Genomic DNA, 18891 nt, shown 5'->3' with positions numbered 1-18891 from the left:
GTTGACAACAGTGCCCAGAAAGTTTATAACCATTGGATGAATATTTTACCAGGAAACATTTTTCTAACATCATATATTTTCTTCTTTTAGAAAATGATTTAATCGTCTTTTTGGCAGACCAGAATGCACCCTATTTTAAACCCAAAGTAAAGATATCCTTCAAGTAAGTACAAAATTATACATTTTTTTAAACATTAGTCATTAGCAAAATTATTGATATGGATTACCTGGTTGGGTTGTTTATGAACTCACTCTTACCTGTAATGTGACACAAAACTACTAGTTAAAAGGTATGAGTAGTAAGTAATTTGTCAAGAAAGATAATGAAAGTACTAAAGTTTAAAATAATTTCCTCTTTAAAAAATAAATAAAATAAAAACAAATAAAGTTGAGTGGACTGAGATCTGTACCTATGTGAACATTTTTCATTCCTTTGCCATCTAACAGGCTTTCTTGGATGTATTAGATATTGTTCCTCATCCAGAGCATGCCTGTGGGAGTAGATTAATTATATGAGGCTCTTCAGGTTAACATTGTTTTGCATGGGAAACAGGGAGTGTAATTTGCAGATCAGTGACTTCTGTCTTAACTTTTTAATTGACTAATAGTTGATTAGTTATTAAGGTAGATTCTGAAGGAATTCAATTCAGTCTTTTGAAATGAAATTATCTGAATTTTGAAAAAGTATCTAATCTTATTTTTCTTTTTCATGGTTGGCATTGTATGAAACAGTGTCCCCCACCACAAATGATAGTGAGCCAACACAATTTTGAAATTATAGGAAATGAGGAATTGTGTATTTAAGGGGAAAGAAATGGCTCATTGCAGACCAAAGTAGCACCTCCAGAGAGTCACTGAATTCTAGCTTGACTATAATATGAGTAAATTTAGGTGAGGATGTTCAAGTTTAGGGACACTGCCTTTAAAAAAAATTATATTGTTATATTGTGTACATATATGAATATGTAGAAATAAATATCATCAACATGAATAGTTATAATGCTCTCCCTAATGCTTTCTTCCAATAAAAAACATTGTGGGCTGGGGTTGTGGTTCAGTGATAGAGTGCTTGCTTGCCTAGCATGTGTGCGGCACTGGATTTGATTCTCAGCACCACATAAAGAAATAAAATGTGTGTCTACAACATAAAACAATTAAAAAATAGTAAGAATCTTTTAAGAAAGAGAAAGAGATGGTAGCAAAGACAACATGTTATGAAGAAGAGTTTAAAAAAAAAAATTTGCCTGATAGAATAGGATGGTACACTTTGGAGAGTCATAGTCTAGGAAGCTGGAATCAGAGCAGAGTAGGAGCTATCATAAATAGCATAGTTTAAACTCAGTTCCATGAGGAGAATCTTAGCTTCATGGGTTCTTTTAAAATCTAGTCCTATTGTTTATCTTAATCCTTCAAATGTCACTTGTATATTTTGGAAGCTATAGAGTCTCTTCTTTATCCCTTTGCTCTAATTTCTTGGTGATGTTTTTAGATACAGATTGTTTTTCATTTGCTCTGTTAGGCATAGCTGGGCCCCTGTTGTTCATTAAGAAATTCTTACCAGTTGGTTATTGATTTGCTCAATTCATCCCCGTTCCTTTATCTTTTTGTTTGTTTTTACTTTGGTCATCTTGGTTTTTATTTGTTTTGTTTTCTGAGAGGGGTTCTGTACTTTATCATCTAAGACTTCCATATGTTAGTTGTCTTATTTTTTTATTTCCAAAGTTTTCTTTCTTCTCTTTCTGTTTTTATCCCTTAGCACCTTAGCGTGATGGGTTTTTGTTTGTTTGTTTGTTTTTATGATTGTACTTTTCTTTTCTGGCTTCAACTGTAATTTTGAAGTTTTCTTTGGTTCCCTTCATTAGCTCTGTTTTCTTCAAGTTCTTTCACATTGCTATTTATTTTTTCTTTCTTTAATATTCATAGTCTATTATTCATCTTTGATTAAGTCATTAAAGAGCTAATTGAAAATTCTTTGCATGATGGGACTTCTGTACTCTATCTTGTCCTTTATATATTTTCCTCTTTGGCTGGCATGCCAGGGGTGGAGGTAGCTGCAATGATCAGACTGGTTTTGTTTTGTTTTGTTTTGTTTTGTTTGTGAACTTTCTATTAACTCCCTGTTTTTAACTTAAGGCCAAAACCTTACCTTCTGCTATTACTTAAATCCTTAACATCTGAAACTTTCTAGAAATACACCTATTGATTCTTACCTTGGTGACTGAGAGGGAGAAGGGCAATAATTATACATCATCTAATTGGAAGTTTGTTGTGTTGCTATTTGCTCTAAGTAGAATTAAATATAAATTTAAGCCCTATTTTTTGGTTTATCATTCAGACAACATTATGAGAAGACTCCAGGATGTTAAGTGTTCAAGGTTAATATAAATAGTTTTAGAATTATTTTATTAAAAATATAAAATTAGATATATATGTTTGGATAGCGAATTATCAGATTTCATAAAAATTTGTTTTCCCTTGTGAATTCAGACTAGCTTTCAAAAGGGGCCAGGGTTGCAGCTCAGTGTAGAGTGCTTGCCTAGCATGCATGAAGTGCTGGGTTTGATCGTACCACATAGAAATAGAAACAAACAAAATAAAGGTATTGAGTCCATCAACAACTAAAAAAAATATAAAAATGAAAAATAAAATCCTTAAGTTTTGAATGTACATTAAAATCCAAGTTAAATGTCTTACAAATATCTTAATTGATAGGTCACACTGATATTCTTTGTTGCTTTAGCTGTTATGCTCCTCCACTTATTACAAACACTATCCAAATATCTTAGTATTTTTGACAAAAGGACTAACTAAAATGACTGTATTAGCCAATGTTTAATATTGGCAGGTACAGAGATAGATAGGTTTTCTCTTGGTATGTTTCAGATCTATTGTTTTGTAGGACTGCTCTGCGTTCATTCTCAATTCTTATAGAACAAAGTAGTCTACATACAGAAGGAGTGATAATAAAGAAAAGAATAAGATTAATCAGTTCTGTGATATTTTCAGTTTGGCATTGAAAATATTTTATGGTAGAAATATAAAGATGTCCTTTACTGTTGTAACTTCTCTAATATTTTAAAATGTTTATTTCTTTTAGGAATCACAGTGCATTGATAACAAGTGTAGTTCCTGGGGATTATGATGGTGATTCACAAATGGATGTCCTTCTAACATATTTTCCCCAAAATCATGCCAACAATGAATTAGGAGCTGTTATCTTCTGGGGACAAAATCAAACATTAGGTGAATGTGTTTTAAGAATTTTTAATATTTATGATTGGAAAGATGTGGGAAAATATGCCTGATAGTCTTAGGAAAATATAGCAAACATATTGTTCTGAAATTAGTTCAAAATGCTGTTCTTGAGTGTTAATAATTGTAAAAAATTTTTAGAAGTTCTAATTATTCTTTTTCAACTCAGAAGCAACCTGGGGTCAATTTCAAAGTCCATTCTTATTAGTTTAAGGAAGCAAGATTTATCAAAAGGTTTTAATGTCTTGTGAGATTGTTGAGATAGCTAAAGAACAAACTCTGGGTTAAATACTCAGGAACAGTTCTCAATGCCATTAAGAAAGCTATAATCAGAAATGGCCAGTTGCAAAATAGCTGTCACAGTGATGCAGTGCTTTCCATGATTCTTGTCAGCAAAGTGGATGCTACACATGACCTCTTAAAACTTTCAAATTAGTGAGCAGATACAGAGATAGAACTCACAGTGTAAATGATTGACAAGGCTTAACTTAATTCAGTGTCTTAGATGCAAGGATATCTAGGAAGTACTATTTTGGGTTGTTACTCCCCAGTTCAGGAAAGCACAAAAAAGTTGAAGTAGAGATTCAGAGTTGTCTAACCATATCCACCCATGAACCTTCAAGTCTTATCTGAAAAGGAAATAATGATAGAAACTTTGTTCATGGAGCCAGATTTCAAGGAAGGCAAATGCAGTTGTGTTTTGTCACATTTGGAACTATAGACAATAATCTCAATCAATGCTTTATAAACATCCATTCGTTACTATGAAGTATTTAAAGGAGTACTGTGTGCAAAGCATTGCTTGTCAGTGAGCCTAGATAAAGCAGAGTTAGATAGTGTTGCATATATTGGCTTCTGTGCACCAATACCTTGTTCATTATCAACTACTTTAATGCTAAATTGTATACAAAGGAGAATTGGCAGATAGTTAGAAGGAATCTTAAACAAAACTCATCATGCTGGTTTTCACTATAGGATGAACTCTGTCAATATTTTATCCTGAAATTAGATTTACAGTGTCTCATTAATGATAATAGTTGGAATGAATTGGAAACAAATCTTGCAAAGAATAAAACAATATTTTCCCTAACTGTAAATCAAAAATAATATATAAATGCCCACTAATTTATGTGTATTCTCTCTTTATAGATCCTAACAATATGACCATACTCAATAGGACTTTTCAAGATCAGCCACTAATTATGGAGTAAGTATATACTCTGCTTCCCTGGGAATGGTTTTAAATTTACAAATATAATCTTTTATGACAGAAGCTACTTTGCTAAGTAGTATTGACATTAAATTAGTTTCTTAAAGCTAATAGAGGGCTATATTATTGATTGTATGCTAGTGGTTTGCTATTATGAAGGAGAGAAAAATGAAGTTTATTATTTTGAAAAAAGGAAGATCTGTGCTTTTATAGCTTCATATGTATCCATAATGGACCGATGTTAGTAGTTATGTCATTATTCAAAGAACTAAGAGAGTAGTTTTTGATTAAAATTGTTTATGCCCAATTGACAGATATGAAGAATATAGGGTTTCCTCTAGAAATATAGAAAGATTCTTACATTAAAGAGAAATTTTGCCCTTTTTGCAGCTCTTCCTTTGTGTTATATTTGTCCTTAAAATAGTCTCACGTACTAGGTTAATTTATTCCAAATTTCTGACAGGGTGTTTTGATAATACAGTAGCAATCATTCTTGGAGCTACAGCTACAAATGGCCATCTTCTTCCATTAAGAACTTTCTTATAGTTGTTAGAACCCTATCAGTAGGTCAGTGACCATGTGAAGCATGACTGATAAATCCATGGGTTAATCTTAAGGGTGTTCACCTTGATTTCTTTCATGCTTGTGTTTTTTTCATTGCTGTTACAAGAGTCAACAACTAGTATGGAATTTTATATCATGTGAGCATTGTTATCATGTGAGCATGTGAGGACTTATAGCATCTAAATAAACAAGTTGGGTCATGGCTCAGAAATAACTTTCTAGGAATCGAAACCATCTCCTTATCCCTCAGGAATAGGTTAGATTATGTAGAAGTTACAGCAATCCCAAAATCTCACAACAAACTTTTTTTTTTTTTTTTTCACTCTATAATGGGTCCACTGTAGGTCAGCAGTAGGCTCTGCTGTGACATTGCTCAGTAAGGTAGGCTGTCAGAGACCCCACTACCTTTGTAGCTAAACCATCCAAAATACATGTTTTTACATTATTGTAACATGCTTAGTAAGGGTTGTAGCAAGCAACAGTGACTAAACACTGGCTTGGAAGTGATATGTGTTACTTCTGCCAACATTTTATTGACTATAAGTAGACACTGGTGAACATTGTGATGTCTACCAGACCTCCCAGAGTTTTGTTTTTTCTTCTTTTTTAATAAAATAGCTATTTAATGTTTTTTATTATTTTTTTTAACAGCTTCAATGGTGATCTAATTCCTGATATATTTGGTATCACAAATGAATCCAGCCAACCACAGATACTATTAGGAGGGTGAGTAAATATGATTAAAGCCATAAAATTAATTGTGTGAGTTGTTGCTGCTGCAGAAATTACATATCTCTATGAACTAATTGCTTTAACAATTGGGAAAAAACAGCTGATTGGAAATCCTTGTTTTCAAAAAAAAAATTTAAAGACCATTTGGTCAACATATTGGCTTTTTCAAAGAATTTAGACTTATGTAACTGCTTTCTGTATAGAACTTGCTTAGTTCTTCTATCCCCTTGAGAATTAGAGATGCAAACTTTATAGATCCTCATTTAAGTATTGGTTCATTAGGTGTTTTTAGAAATAGGACACTTTGATTTAAATAGGATGGACAGCTATAGTCTTAATTGGAGTTTACCTTAGTCATGAAATGTGATTCACAGGCACGTAGATGTGAAAATTATCAAAGTTTAAGGTATACTGAGGGGAAAATGTCAAATTTCTTTTCACTTTTTCTGAAGGTTTAAAAAAAGAATATAGTGTTTCAAGGCTGATCATAGTAAATTTTGAAAGAATTATTATGGATCTTGAATGAGAAACTTTCTCCCACATACTTGGCAAAATATTTGACAAACTAAGTCCTGCTTTAAAAATGAATTGGAAACAGATCTTAATTTGCCTGTGTGGCCATGTCTAGGAGGTACTGAGTACAGGTGAAAAGAGGTGAAGACACAGGTCCTTCCATTCTGATCATAGCAGGTTGGGACAGTAAAGGAAGCTGCTTGTCTTTGCTTTCTTCAAATGGACACATGTGATTGAAAATGTGATGGTTTTCTGGCCAGGTTCATTTCATGGTAATCACCATTTTAATCAGACATCATTGGAATATCCTTAATGTGTTATAGTTTGAACCTTAGAAATTAAAACTTGTGAAACAACTGTTTTAATAACTCAAAAAGTAAAATTCTACTATCATTATGATTTAGAATATCATGTGATAGTGTTGTAGCTTATTTGTTCTGAATTTTATATTTTATCTAATACTGATTCAAAATGCATAGCTTTTAAAAGTTATTGTTTAAAAGCAAGTTCACTTGCACTTTTTATACATTTTATTCCAGTTCTATATACTGGAATAATATTCTATTATAATAGCTCTCATTTAAACTTCAGGTACATATTAAATAATAGTTACTAAACTTACTCTGAGAGACAAATTTCAATGTAAGTTTTGTCTTGATACTAATTTAAAGAATGAATTATATGAGCTCAAAGAAAAGACTGTGTCTCGGGGCTATATATTTAGTTAAGTGATAGAACAAGTGCTTAACATGCACAGACCAGGATATACTGGTTGAATCCCCTGCACCAAAAAAATAAATAAATAAATTCTGTCTGTAGCATTGTTAGGTTGACAACATACTAGCAAAAGCGGAATATGTCCTTGTAAAGGCAATTTCTAAAATAAGAAAATGACATTTAGGTCATTTTTTAGCTTTCTATTACTATGACAAAACATAAAAGGGGAAAATTTGGGGGCTGGGGTTGTGGCTCAGTAGGAGAGTGCTTGTTTAGCACTTGAGGCCCTAGGTTCAATCCTCAGCACCACATAAAAATAAATAAAGGTATTGTGTCCAACTACAACTAAAAAATAAATATTTACAAAAGGGGGGGAACGGTATTGTGGCTCACAGCTTCAGAGGTTTCATTCAGTTGTCAGTTGGCATCATGGTTTCTGGGTCTGTGTTAAGGTGAGGAATATGTGGCAGAGAAGATCTGTTCACCTTATAGCCACCAAGTTGCAGAGTGAGAGACAGACAGACACACCAAGGCTCAAATATCTCCTTTAAGAACACTCTGTGCCAACCTTCCTCTAGAAGGCCCAACCTCCTAAAGGCTACAACCACTCCCCTAATAGCACCTCAGGCTCTTCAACAAATCTTCAGAGAACATTTAATGTCCAAACCATAACAGTATCAGTTTTACAAACAGTAGACATATATGTATAGTTATATAAGTAAAAAAAAAAGCCATCAGCATTGACACTCTAAAAACTCAGAAGACCTTGGTTGTTAACCCAATGTTATTGATCAAGAAGTGTAGACCTGCCTGATTTATTAAGTAACCTAATTTACCTTTTTCAACTTAAATACTATGCTTTATGCAACTTAAATACTATGTCAAACCGAAGTTAAATTTGTTAAATTTAATTAGTTAAATTTGGCCAGCAATTTAGCTTTATGGTAACTCTATAAAGCTCTTTAAGCAGAGTACCCCCATAAGATTAGGCTGGAACACATGCACATGCCTATAACCTGACCCAGTACATGCTCGGAAATAGGAGACTACCCACAAATAAAACTTTGGAAACACTTTAGCTGGAATAAACGTCAATACAGTCAGACTAAGAAGGCAGTGGTAATAAGTAAAAGGATCTAAAGGTAATGGGTACAGTGGGGTTCTCTGGCAGGAATAGGAAGGGTGGTGAAGCTACCTTAGTATGGTATGTTAGATAATCAAAGGCAAAGCTTTTCTTTGCACCTCAAATTCACTTGAAATCATGTAGTAATGTGCCACATTACTTAGGTATAACACCTTTCTATTAAATGTTAGAGCAGCTTCTGCAGTGATGAGAGGTTATCATTAATTAGAATTTTAAGTAAAAGGGTATTTAAAACAGATGTTGCAGAAGCATTCAGAATATTGTTTTTAATATTAAAATGCAAACACCTGTACCTATGATTTTTATTAAAGGAAAATATAATGTTCTGTCACATATTATTCATCTTCAAACAATAATGTGATATTGAGCCATTAACATCTATTATTTAGAAAAAAACTGAAAATTACTTTGGGAATTATGGCACAAAATAAAACCAAATGGTAATCCTTAAGAAATGTTTTAATTTTATAGTCCACATTAGTACTCAGAATCATAACCAAAAAGGTAACTTGGGGATGATTCATGGTTTTTTATGATTATCCCTGGCAACCTCTACACTTCTCAACCTACATACCACTTATATTTTTTAACATTGTTGGTAAAAGCAACTTATTAGAATTTCAGAAATCAGATATTTGTCAGTATTTCCGTGAAAATATGACATCCATTTGCTAACTTTTCTCTTTTCCTAAACTTTGCTATTTGTGATAAATTCATTTATTTCCCCACTGTCACCCAAATATTTTTATTTCAAAATCAAACAACAAGGCTGGGGTTATAGGTCAGTGGTAGAGCACTTGCCCTCTAGAGGGGCACTGGTTTCAATCCTCAGCCTCACATGAAAATATATAAATTAAATGTATTGTGTCCATATGTAATTTTAAAAAAATTATTAAGAAATAATGGAAAACTTTAGCAGATGACTTTTAATTTTATATGCTGTGATTACTTTAAAGGTATGTCATAGGTTTTTTAATTTATTTATTCTAATTTGTTGTACAGGACTAGATTGCATTTCAATTTGTAGTACCTATGTAGAGCACAATTTTTCATGTCTCTGCTTGTACACAAAGTAGAATCACACCATTTCTATCTTCATACCTCTACATAGGGTAAAGATATTATGAATTGTGTTGCTATGAACATTGATGTGGCTGCATCACTGAAGTAAGCTGTTTTTAAGTCCTTTTGGTATAGACCGAGGAGTGGGATAGCTAGGTCAAGTGATAGTTCCATTCCCAGCTTTCCAAGGAATCTCCATACTGCTTTCCAGATTGGTTGCACCAATTTGCAGTCCTACCAGCAATGTATGAGTGTGCCTTTTCCCCCAGTCCTTGCCAACACTTATCGTTGTTTGTATTCTTTAATAGCTGCCTTTCTGCCTGGAGTGAGATAAAATTTTAGAGTAGTTTTGATTTGCATTTCTTTAATTGTTAGAGACACTGAACATTTTTTCATACATTTGTTGATTGTTGTATATCATCTTCTGAGAAATGTCTGTTCAGTTTGTTAGCCCATTTGTGAATTGGGTTATTTATTTTTGGGGTGTTAATTTTTCTGAGTTCTTTATATATCCTAGAGATTAGTGCTATATCTGATGTGCTTGTGGTAAAAACTTGGTCCCATTCTATAGGCTCTCTCTTCACCTCACTAATTGTTTCTTTTGCTGAGAAGAAGCTTTTCAGTTTCAATCTATCCCATTTATTGATTCTTGATTTTATTTCTTGCACTATAGGAGTCTTACTAAGGAAGTTGGGGCCTAATCTAACATGAAGAAGATTTGGAATTATTTTTTCCTCCATTAGGCAGGGGGTCAAAATGCATTATATCTATATAGTGCTTTTGGTAGTATGGTCATTTTGACAATATTAATTCTGCCTATCCAAGAACAAAGGAGATCTTTCCATCTTCTTTAATTTCTTTCCTTAGTGTTCTGTAGTTTTCATTGTAGAGGTCTTTCACCTCTTTCATTAAGTTGATTCCCACGTATTTAATTTTTTTTTTTTGAAGCTGTTGTAAATGGGGTAGCTTTCCTAGTTTCAGAGGATTTGTCACTGATTTAAAGAAATGCCTTAGATTAATGGGTGTTGATTTTATGTGTGGCTGCTTTGCTAAATTTATTTATTAGTAGTAGACATTTTCTGTTGGAATTTTTTGGATCCTCTAAGTATAGAATTATGTCTTCTGCAAATAGTGGTAGTTCAAGTTCTTCTTTTCTTATCCATATCCCTTTAATTTCATTCATTTGTCTAATTACTCTAGCTAGAGTTTCAAGTACTGTGTTAAATAGAAATGGTGAAAGAGGGCATTCCTGTCTGGTTCTAGTAGTTAGAGGGAATGCTTTCAATTTTTCTCCATTTAGAAAAATGTTGGCCTTGGGCTTAGCATGGATAGCTTTTAGAACGTTGAGTTATGTTCCTATTATCCCGACTTTTTCTAGTGTTTTGTACATGAAGGAGTGCTATATTTTGCTGAATGCTTTTTCTGCACCTAGTGAAATGATAATATGATTCTTATCTTTAAGTCTATTGATGTGATGAATTACATTTATTGATTTTTGTATGTTCATCCCTGGGATGAACCTCACTTGACTGTGGTGCACTCTTTTTAATATGTTTTTGTATTCAATTTTCCAGAATTGAAATTTTTACATCTATGTTCATTATGGATATTGGTCTTAGTTTTCTTTCTTTGATGTGCCTTCGGCTTGTTTTGGAATCAGGGTGATGTTGGCCTTGTAGAATGAATTTGGAAGTGTTCCCTCTTTTTCTATTTCATGGAATAATTTGAGGACTATTGGTATTAGTTCTTCCTTGTATGTCTTATAGAACTCAGTGGTAAATCCATCTGGTCCTGGGCTTTTCTTGGTTGATAGATTTTATTCAAGTTCATTGCTTGAAATTGATCTGTTTAACTTGTGTATGTTATTCTGATTGAGCAAATCATAGGACTCTAGAAATTTGTCCATGCCTTCAATATTTTGTATTTTATTTGAATACAATTTTTCAAAGTAATTTCTAATTATCTTCTGTATTTCTGTAGTGTCCGTTGTGATATTTCCGTTTTCATCATGGATGTTAGTATTTGGGTTTTTCTCTCTCCCTCTCCTTTTTTAACACGGCTAAGGGTTTATCAATTTTATTTGTTTTTCAAGGAACCAGCATTTTTTTGTCAGTTTTTTCAGTTGTTTTTGTTTGTTTGTTTGTTTCAATTTCGTTGATTTCAGCTCTGCTTTTAATTGTTGCCTGTTTTATACTGCTTTTGGTGTTGATTTCTTCTTTTTATTCTAGGGCTTTGAGATACAGTGTTATTTCATTTATTGACTTTTTCTTCTTTTAATTAATGAACTCCATGCAACGAACTTTTCTCTTAGTATTGCCTTCATAGTGTCCCAGAGATTTCAATATGTTGTTATCAGTGTTCTCATTTACTTCTAAGAATTTTTAATCTCTTTGATGTCTTCTGCAATCCATTGTTCTTTCAGTAACATATTATTTAGTCTCCTGGTGTTGGAGTAGCTTCTGTTTTTTATTTTAATCATTGATTTCTAATTTCATTCCATTATTATCTGATAAAAGGCAGGTAGTATCTCTATGTTTTTGTATTTGCAAAGAATTGCAATTGTCATAATATGTGGTCTGTTTTAGAGAAGGATCCATGTGCTACTGAGAAGAAAGTGTATTCATTCATTGATGGATGAAATATTCTATATACATTCATCCAAACTGTTATTGATAGTATTATTGAGTTCTCTAGTTTCTTTCTTTAGTTTTTGTTTGGAAAATATATTCAATGGTGCAAAAGTGTGTTAAAAGTCACCCAGAATTGTTGTGTTGGGATCTATTTGACTCTTGAATTTGAGAAGAGTTTGTGTCATGAACAGAGATGCTTCATTTTTGGGGGCATACATATTTATAATTATTATGTCTTGTTGCTGTATGGTTCCCTTAAACACTATGTAATATCCTTCTTTATCCCTTTTGATTAACTTTGGCTTGAAGTGTACTTTATTTGATATGGGGGTGGAAACCCTTGCTCGTTTCTACAGTGCATGTGAGTGGTATATTTTTGCCCAACCTTTCACCTTCAGTCGGTGCATGTCTTTTCCTATTGAATGAGTCTCTTGAAGGCAGCATATTGTTGGGTCTTTTTTTAAAATCCATTCTGCCAGCCTATGTCTTTTGATTGGTGAGTTAAGGCCATTAACATTCAGGGTTATTATCGAGCCATTATTTGTATTCCTGGTCATAATTCTTTATTTTTGGTATTTAACTTGACTTGGTTTCCTTTAGTGTAATACCTGACTTTGCTGATAACTTTGTTTATTATGGATAATGTTTTTATTTTGTCATCAAATATAAAGCTTAATTTTGGTGATTATAAGATTTTGGGTTAGCATTCATTTTCTTTCAGAGCTTGGTGTATGTTATTCCAGGATCTAGCCTTCAGGGTCTGGGTTGAAAAATTACAGATATCCTAATTGGTTTCCCCCTATATGTAATCTGGTTTCTTTCTCTTTGGCTTTTAAAATTCTCTCCCTGTCCATTATGCTAGGCATTTGGTGTGGATCTATTGTGATTTTGTACATTTGGTGTCCGGTAAGCCTCTTATATTTGATTTTCCAATTCATTCTTCTTGTTTGGAAAATTTTCTGGTATTATATCATTGAATAGATTGTCACCATCTTTAATTGGGGCAACTCCCAGCTTGGGACACTGGCTGGGACCTAGAAGCAATATCAAGGTACCTATATTCCCCAATTCCTCTCTCTCCCCTGCAGCCACTAACCCAAGACAGTGCTTGCAATCATGTGGCCTGCCCATAGCTCGAAAAGCCTGGTCCTGTAGTACCCAATACAAAACACCTCTCTTTGACAAGTGTGCAGGCCCCAGAGTACAGCCCACAAGACCTCTGGGGATAGAGGTTCCTGATTGGGAAGTAGAAAGGAATAGGTAACTGAGGTACTGTTTCCAGACTAAATTAGAGACCATGAATTGTGAGGTCTATAGGCAACATAAGGAGAAAAGACCAGGCACCCACTTCACATGAGCAAGCCCAAAAGGAGTTCCTTGGGGGTGCAATCTCCCTTCCAGGACTGACAAGTGCTATACCACACCTCCAGCAGCATCACCCACAAGACCAACCCTCCCACCCTAATAACCTTCACATCCTGAGGGTGGAGATACTAGCAAACAACAGACAACCTCACCTATTGGATGAGATGGGAAAGAGGAAAGATACTGAACTCCAACAAAAACAATCCTTAAATTTTCCTTAGATTTTTTTTTCTTTTTTCTTTTTCTTCTCTCTCTCCCTCCCTCCCTCCCTCCAACCCTCCCTCTCTACTCCCATCCTCACATCACATTTGTGAAACCAAGTACTTTTTATGAATTAGGCTACTGAGGACTGGGACATCTGAATAATATGTTACAGTTGTGTTGTATATTCTTTTATCTCCTATTTTTACATTTTCATTGTTTTAATTTGTATGTTTGTTTTTTATACTCTATTTTGTTCCCACTTACTTTTCTCCCCAGAATCACTTTCCTCTTTTCTCCTGCTACTAGTCAACTTCTTTAGATTCTTCTTTTATGCATCCTAAGATCTAATAATTTTGTATCCTCCTCTCCTACCTCCTTAACATCTCATCCTACACACTATACCTGCTTCTCTCTTTGTCCACCATCAGAAAGTACAGATCCTTTTGCAAACCTACTGTTTATATCGTAGATAATAATTAAACTCAACATTTCTATATATCGTGACAAAACCATAAACATCTTAATAACAGCTATTTGATTTAAAGCTGTATATTGTTTGTATTGGGATCTGTTAATATTGTTTTCCCCCTTAAAAGAGAGGTATTAGAACCCTGCAGGGACACTGTCAGCCTACAGGGTAAAATCTATAACACCTTGGATCTGCAGTACTAGAAAGGAAGACACACAAACAACATGAAAAAACAAGGGAAGAAAGTGCTCCATACAAAAAGCAAGATGCTATATTATTAGAATCCATGGCCAGCACAGCAGAAGAAATGACAAAGAAGGGGTTCAGAATATACATAATTAAAATGTTCTTTGAATTAACAGATGATAAAAGAGATCAAATAGAGGCACCAAAAGATCATTTAAATAAAGAGCTACATAAGCAAATATAGGAAGCAAAATATGACTTCAATAAGGAGATGGAGGTTCTGCAAAACAAACAAACAAACAAACAAACAACAACAACAAAAAAAAAAAAACCAGAAATCTTTGAAATGAAGGGAACAATAAACCAAATTAAAAATTCAATAGAAAGCACCACCAGGAGATTAGATCATTTAGAAGACAGAATCTCAGACAATGAAGATAAAATATGTACTCTTGAAAATAAAGTTGACCACACAATGAGGATGGTAAGAAACCATGAGCAGAACAGTCAAGAATTAAAGGATAACATAAAAAGACCAAATTTAAGAATTATTGGGTTAGAGAAAGGCATAGAATTACAAACCAAAGGAATGAACAATCTATTCAATGAAATAATGTTATAGTTATTTAAGGATACATAATTATATTATATTTTCTGGAGATTTGCTTGACACTTTAGATGGGCCAATTAAATTCCCTGATGATTTATCACATGGCTTTGTTTGATTTTGGTGGATATTTAAGGGAATTTTTTTTTATTCTAAATGAATGCCTTAAGTTATTGTTTTCACAATGTATTCACCCTTCATTTATTCATTTATTTTAGAGTAGAGAGGTTATTATTTATTTTAAAACATACTTTCAATGCGTACTTTTTTATTAGTTCTCGTTACATACACATGACAGTAGAGTGTATTTTCACATATTATGCATACATGGATATAACTTATTCTTATTAGAAGTCCATTTTTCTGCTTGTACCTGATGTTGAATTTAAGTGGTGGTATATGCATATATAAACATAGAAAAGTTATGTCTGATTCAATCTGCTGCTGTCGTTCCTATTCTTGTCATCCCCTCCCATTCCTCCATTTTCCTTTGTCTAATCCACTGAACTTCTGTTCTCGCACTCCTCCCCCACTTTATTGTTGTTAGCATCTATGTCTCAGAACATTCGGCCTTTGGAGTTTTAAATTGGCTAATTAATAGCATGTTAGTCTTCAGATCTATCCATTTACTGGCATAAGTCACAAGGTCATTGTTTTTTATACATGAATAATATTTCATTATGTGTATATACCATAATTTCTTTATTCATTCATCTGATGGAGGGCACCTAGTTTGGTTTCATATCTTGTCTATTGTGGCTGTGTCATTGTAATATGTTAATTTTAAGTCCTTGGGGTACATACCGAGGAGTAGGATAATAGGATCAATTGGTAGATCCATTCCAAGTTTTCTGAGGAATCTCCACACTGCTTTCTATAGTGATTGCACCAATTTGCAGTCCTACCAGAAGTGTATGAGTGTACCTTTTTCCTCACATCTGCATCAACATTTATTGTATTTGTATTTTTGATTGCTTCCATTCTGATTGGAGTGAGATAGAATCTCAGTGTAGCTTTAATTTGTATTTATCTAATTGCTAAAGACATTGAACATTTTTTCATATATTTGTTGACCATTTGTATTTCTTCTTCTATGAAGTGCCTGTTCAATTTCTTTCCCCTTTCATTGATTGGATTATGTAGGGTTTTTTGTTTTGTTTTGCCTCTTTGGTGTTTTCTGAGTTCTTTACATATCATGGAGATTAATGCTGTATCAGAGGTCCAGGTGGCAAAGATTTTCTACTGTTCTATAGTCTCCCTCTTTATATTCTTTATTGTTTTCTTTGCTGTGAAGATTATTTTAGTTGTCTATCATCCCATTTGTTGATTCTTGAATTGCCTTCTTGCACTTTAGCAGTCTTATTGAGGAAGTTGGTTCCTAAACCAATCTGATGGAAAATTGACCCTAGATGTTCTTCTAGTAAGCAGAGGGTCTCTGGTCTAATGCCTAGGTCCTTGATCTACTTTGACTTATGTTTTGTGCAGGGTGACAGATAGTGTTTCAATTTCATTCTGCTACATGTGGATTTCCAGTTTTCCCAGCACCATTTGTTGAAGATGCTTTAATTTCATTTTTATGACACCTTTGTCTAGAATGAGGTAGCTGTACTTATGTGGGTTTGTCTCTGCCTTCTAGTCTTTCCATTGGACTTCATGTCTGTTTCGATACCAATAGTATCCTGTTTTTCATGTTATAGCTCTGTACTGTAATTGAAAACCTCTGTAGCATAATTGAAAACGTGGTATTGAGATGCCTTCTGCTTCACTTTTCTCGCAAAGGATTGACTTAGTTAACCTCGGCCTTTGAATTTCAGGACTGCCTTTTCTATTTCTATGAAGAACATCATTGGAATTTTAATAAGAGTTGCATTAAATGTGTATAGTGCTTTTGGTAGTATTGACAACATTAAATCTGCCTATCCAAGAACATGGGAGCTCTTTCCATCTTCTAAGGTCTTCTTCAATTTCTTTCCTTAGTGTTCTGTAGTTTTTATTGGAGACGTCTTTCACCTCTTTTGTTAGATTAGTTCCCAAGTTTTTTGTTTTGGTTTGATTTGATTTGATTTCTTTTTTTGAAGCTACTATGAATGGAATAGTTTTCTTAATTTCTGTTTCAGTTGCTTCATCATTGCTGTATAGGAACACAATTGCTTTATGGGTGTTAGTTTTATATCCTGCTACTTTGCTGAATTCATTTATGAGTTCTAGAAGTTTTCTGATGGAGTTTTTCTTGGGGGGTCTTCTAAATATAGAATGATGTAGTCGTTAAATAGATATAGTTTCAGCTTTTCTTTTCCTATTTAAATTCCTTTAATGTCATTCTTTTGTGTAATTATTCTAGCTAGAGGTTCAAGGACTATGTGGAATCTAAGTGGTGAAAGAGAACATCCCTATTTGTTCTAGATTTTAGAGGGAACGCTGTCAGGTTTTCTCCACTTAGATTGATGTTGACCTCAGGTTTAATATACATAGGTATTATAATTTTGAGATATGTACCTACTCTCCGTAGTTTTTCTAGGGTTTTGAACACAAATGGATGCTGTATTTTGTCAATTTTTTTCTCATCTATTTAGATAATCATATGATTCTTGTCTTTAAGTCTGGTTGATTTCTGTATGTGGAACCAAACTTGCATACCTGGAAAGAAACCACATCATCATGGTGCACTATCTTTTCAAAATTTTTTGTATGCAGTTTACCAGTATTTTATTGAGAATTTTTGCATTTATGTTCATCAGGGATATTGGTCTGAAGTTTTCTTTCCTTGATGTGTCTTTGCATGGTTTTGGTATCAGGGTGATAATAGCTACATAGAATGAGTTTTACTCTGTTTCATGGAGTAATTTAAGCAGGATTGGTATTCTTTGAAATTCTGATAGCACTCGGCTGAGAACTTTTGATTCATATTCTTCTCTTTTTTTGTTATTTTTTGATATACATAACACTAGAGTGTGTTTTGACATTATATACATGGAATATAACTTATTCTAATTAGGACCCCATTCTTGCTGGTAGACTTTGGATGTCATCTTCAATAATATTGCTTGAAATTGATCTGTTTAAATTTTTTATGTCCTGTTTCGATTTGATTAGGTAATATTTGTTAGGTAAAATTTGTTGATGTCTTCAAGGTTTTCTATTGTTTTGGAGTATATGTTTTCAAAAATAGTTTCTGATTAACCTCTGTATTTCAGTAATGTCCTTCTTGAATTTCCTTTTTCATCACAGATTTTAGTAACTTGAGTTTTTTCCTCTCTTCCTCTTGGGAAGCTTGCCCATGGACATATTGATTTTACTCATATTTTAAGAAAACCAGTTTTGTTTTGTTGATTTTTTTAAAAAATTTTTTTAAATTTCAATTTCATTGATTTTGGCTCTGATTTTTATTATTTCCTGTCTCTTAATGCTTTTCAGGTTGATTTGTTCTTCTTTTCCTAAAGTTTGAGATGTAATATCATACTATTTTTTTGGTGACTTTCTATTCTTTTAATCAATGAGCTTGATGCAATGAACTTTCTTTTAAAACTGCCTTAGTAGTTTCACTGTTCTCACTTACCTCTCATTTCTTCTGCTATCCATTGATGATTCAATAGTATATTTAGTCTCCAGATGTTAGAGTAGTTTCTATGTTTTATGTTATCATTGATTTCTAATTTTATTCCATTATAATCTGATAAAATGGAAGATATTTTCAGTTTTTTTGTATTTGCTAAGAGTTACTTTATGATCTAAGATGTGTGTATTTTAGGGAAGTATCCTTTGGTGCTAAGAAGGAAGTATATATTGTTGGACGCAATATTCAATATATGTCTGTTCAGTGTAATTTATTGATTGCATTTTTTAGGTCTATTGCTTCTTTATTGAGTTTTTGTTTGTAGGATCTATTCAGTTATGAGAAAAGTTTGTTCAAATCACTCAGTATTATTATGTTGTGGTCTATTTGATACTTTTTTTTTGTTTAGTTATAAATTTTATTTTATTTATTTGTATGCGGTGCTGAGGATCGAACCCAGGGCCTCACACATGCCAGGCAACTGCTCTACCACTGAGCCACAACTCCAACCCCTTGATTCCTGATATTGAGAAGAGTTTGATGAATATATATACTCCATTGTTTGGGGCATATGTATTTGTAATTGTTGCCTTATAGATGTATAATTCCCTCCAGCCATATGAAATGTTCTTCTTTTTCCCTTCTGATTAACTTTGGCTTGAAGTCCACTTTATCTGATATGA

General features: G+C 33.3%; 1 protein-coding gene across 3 annotated transcripts in view; it reads left to right on the top strand.

The window, feature by feature from the left end:
• The window catches only part of Itfg1 (integrin alpha FG-GAP repeat containing 1), a 260497-nt gene that overhangs the window by 2010 nt on the left and 239596 nt on the right, over window positions 1-18891 (top strand). For all 3 annotated transcript variants that reach the window (XR_013430849.1, XM_005318147.5, XM_021721173.3), the window contains exons 2-5: window positions 91-163; window positions 3098-3243; window positions 4402-4459; window positions 5678-5752. Coding sequence is in view for 2 of the 3 variants with exons in the window: in XM_005318147.5 (XP_005318204.1) it covers window positions 91-163; window positions 3098-3243; window positions 4402-4459; window positions 5678-5752 (352 nt within the window). In the remaining variant the exon portion in view is untranslated. The remainder of the gene's footprint in view (window positions 1-90; window positions 164-3097; window positions 3244-4401; window positions 4460-5677; window positions 5753-18891) is intronic.

Source organism: Ictidomys tridecemlineatus, chromosome 15 (genome assembly GCF_052094955.1).
Source record: "Ictidomys tridecemlineatus isolate mIctTri1 chromosome 15, mIctTri1.hap1, whole genome shotgun sequence".
NCBI classification, from domain to species: Eukaryota; Metazoa; Chordata; class Mammalia; order Rodentia; family Sciuridae; genus Ictidomys; species Ictidomys tridecemlineatus.
This window is presented reverse-complemented; position numbering and strand designations above follow the sequence as displayed.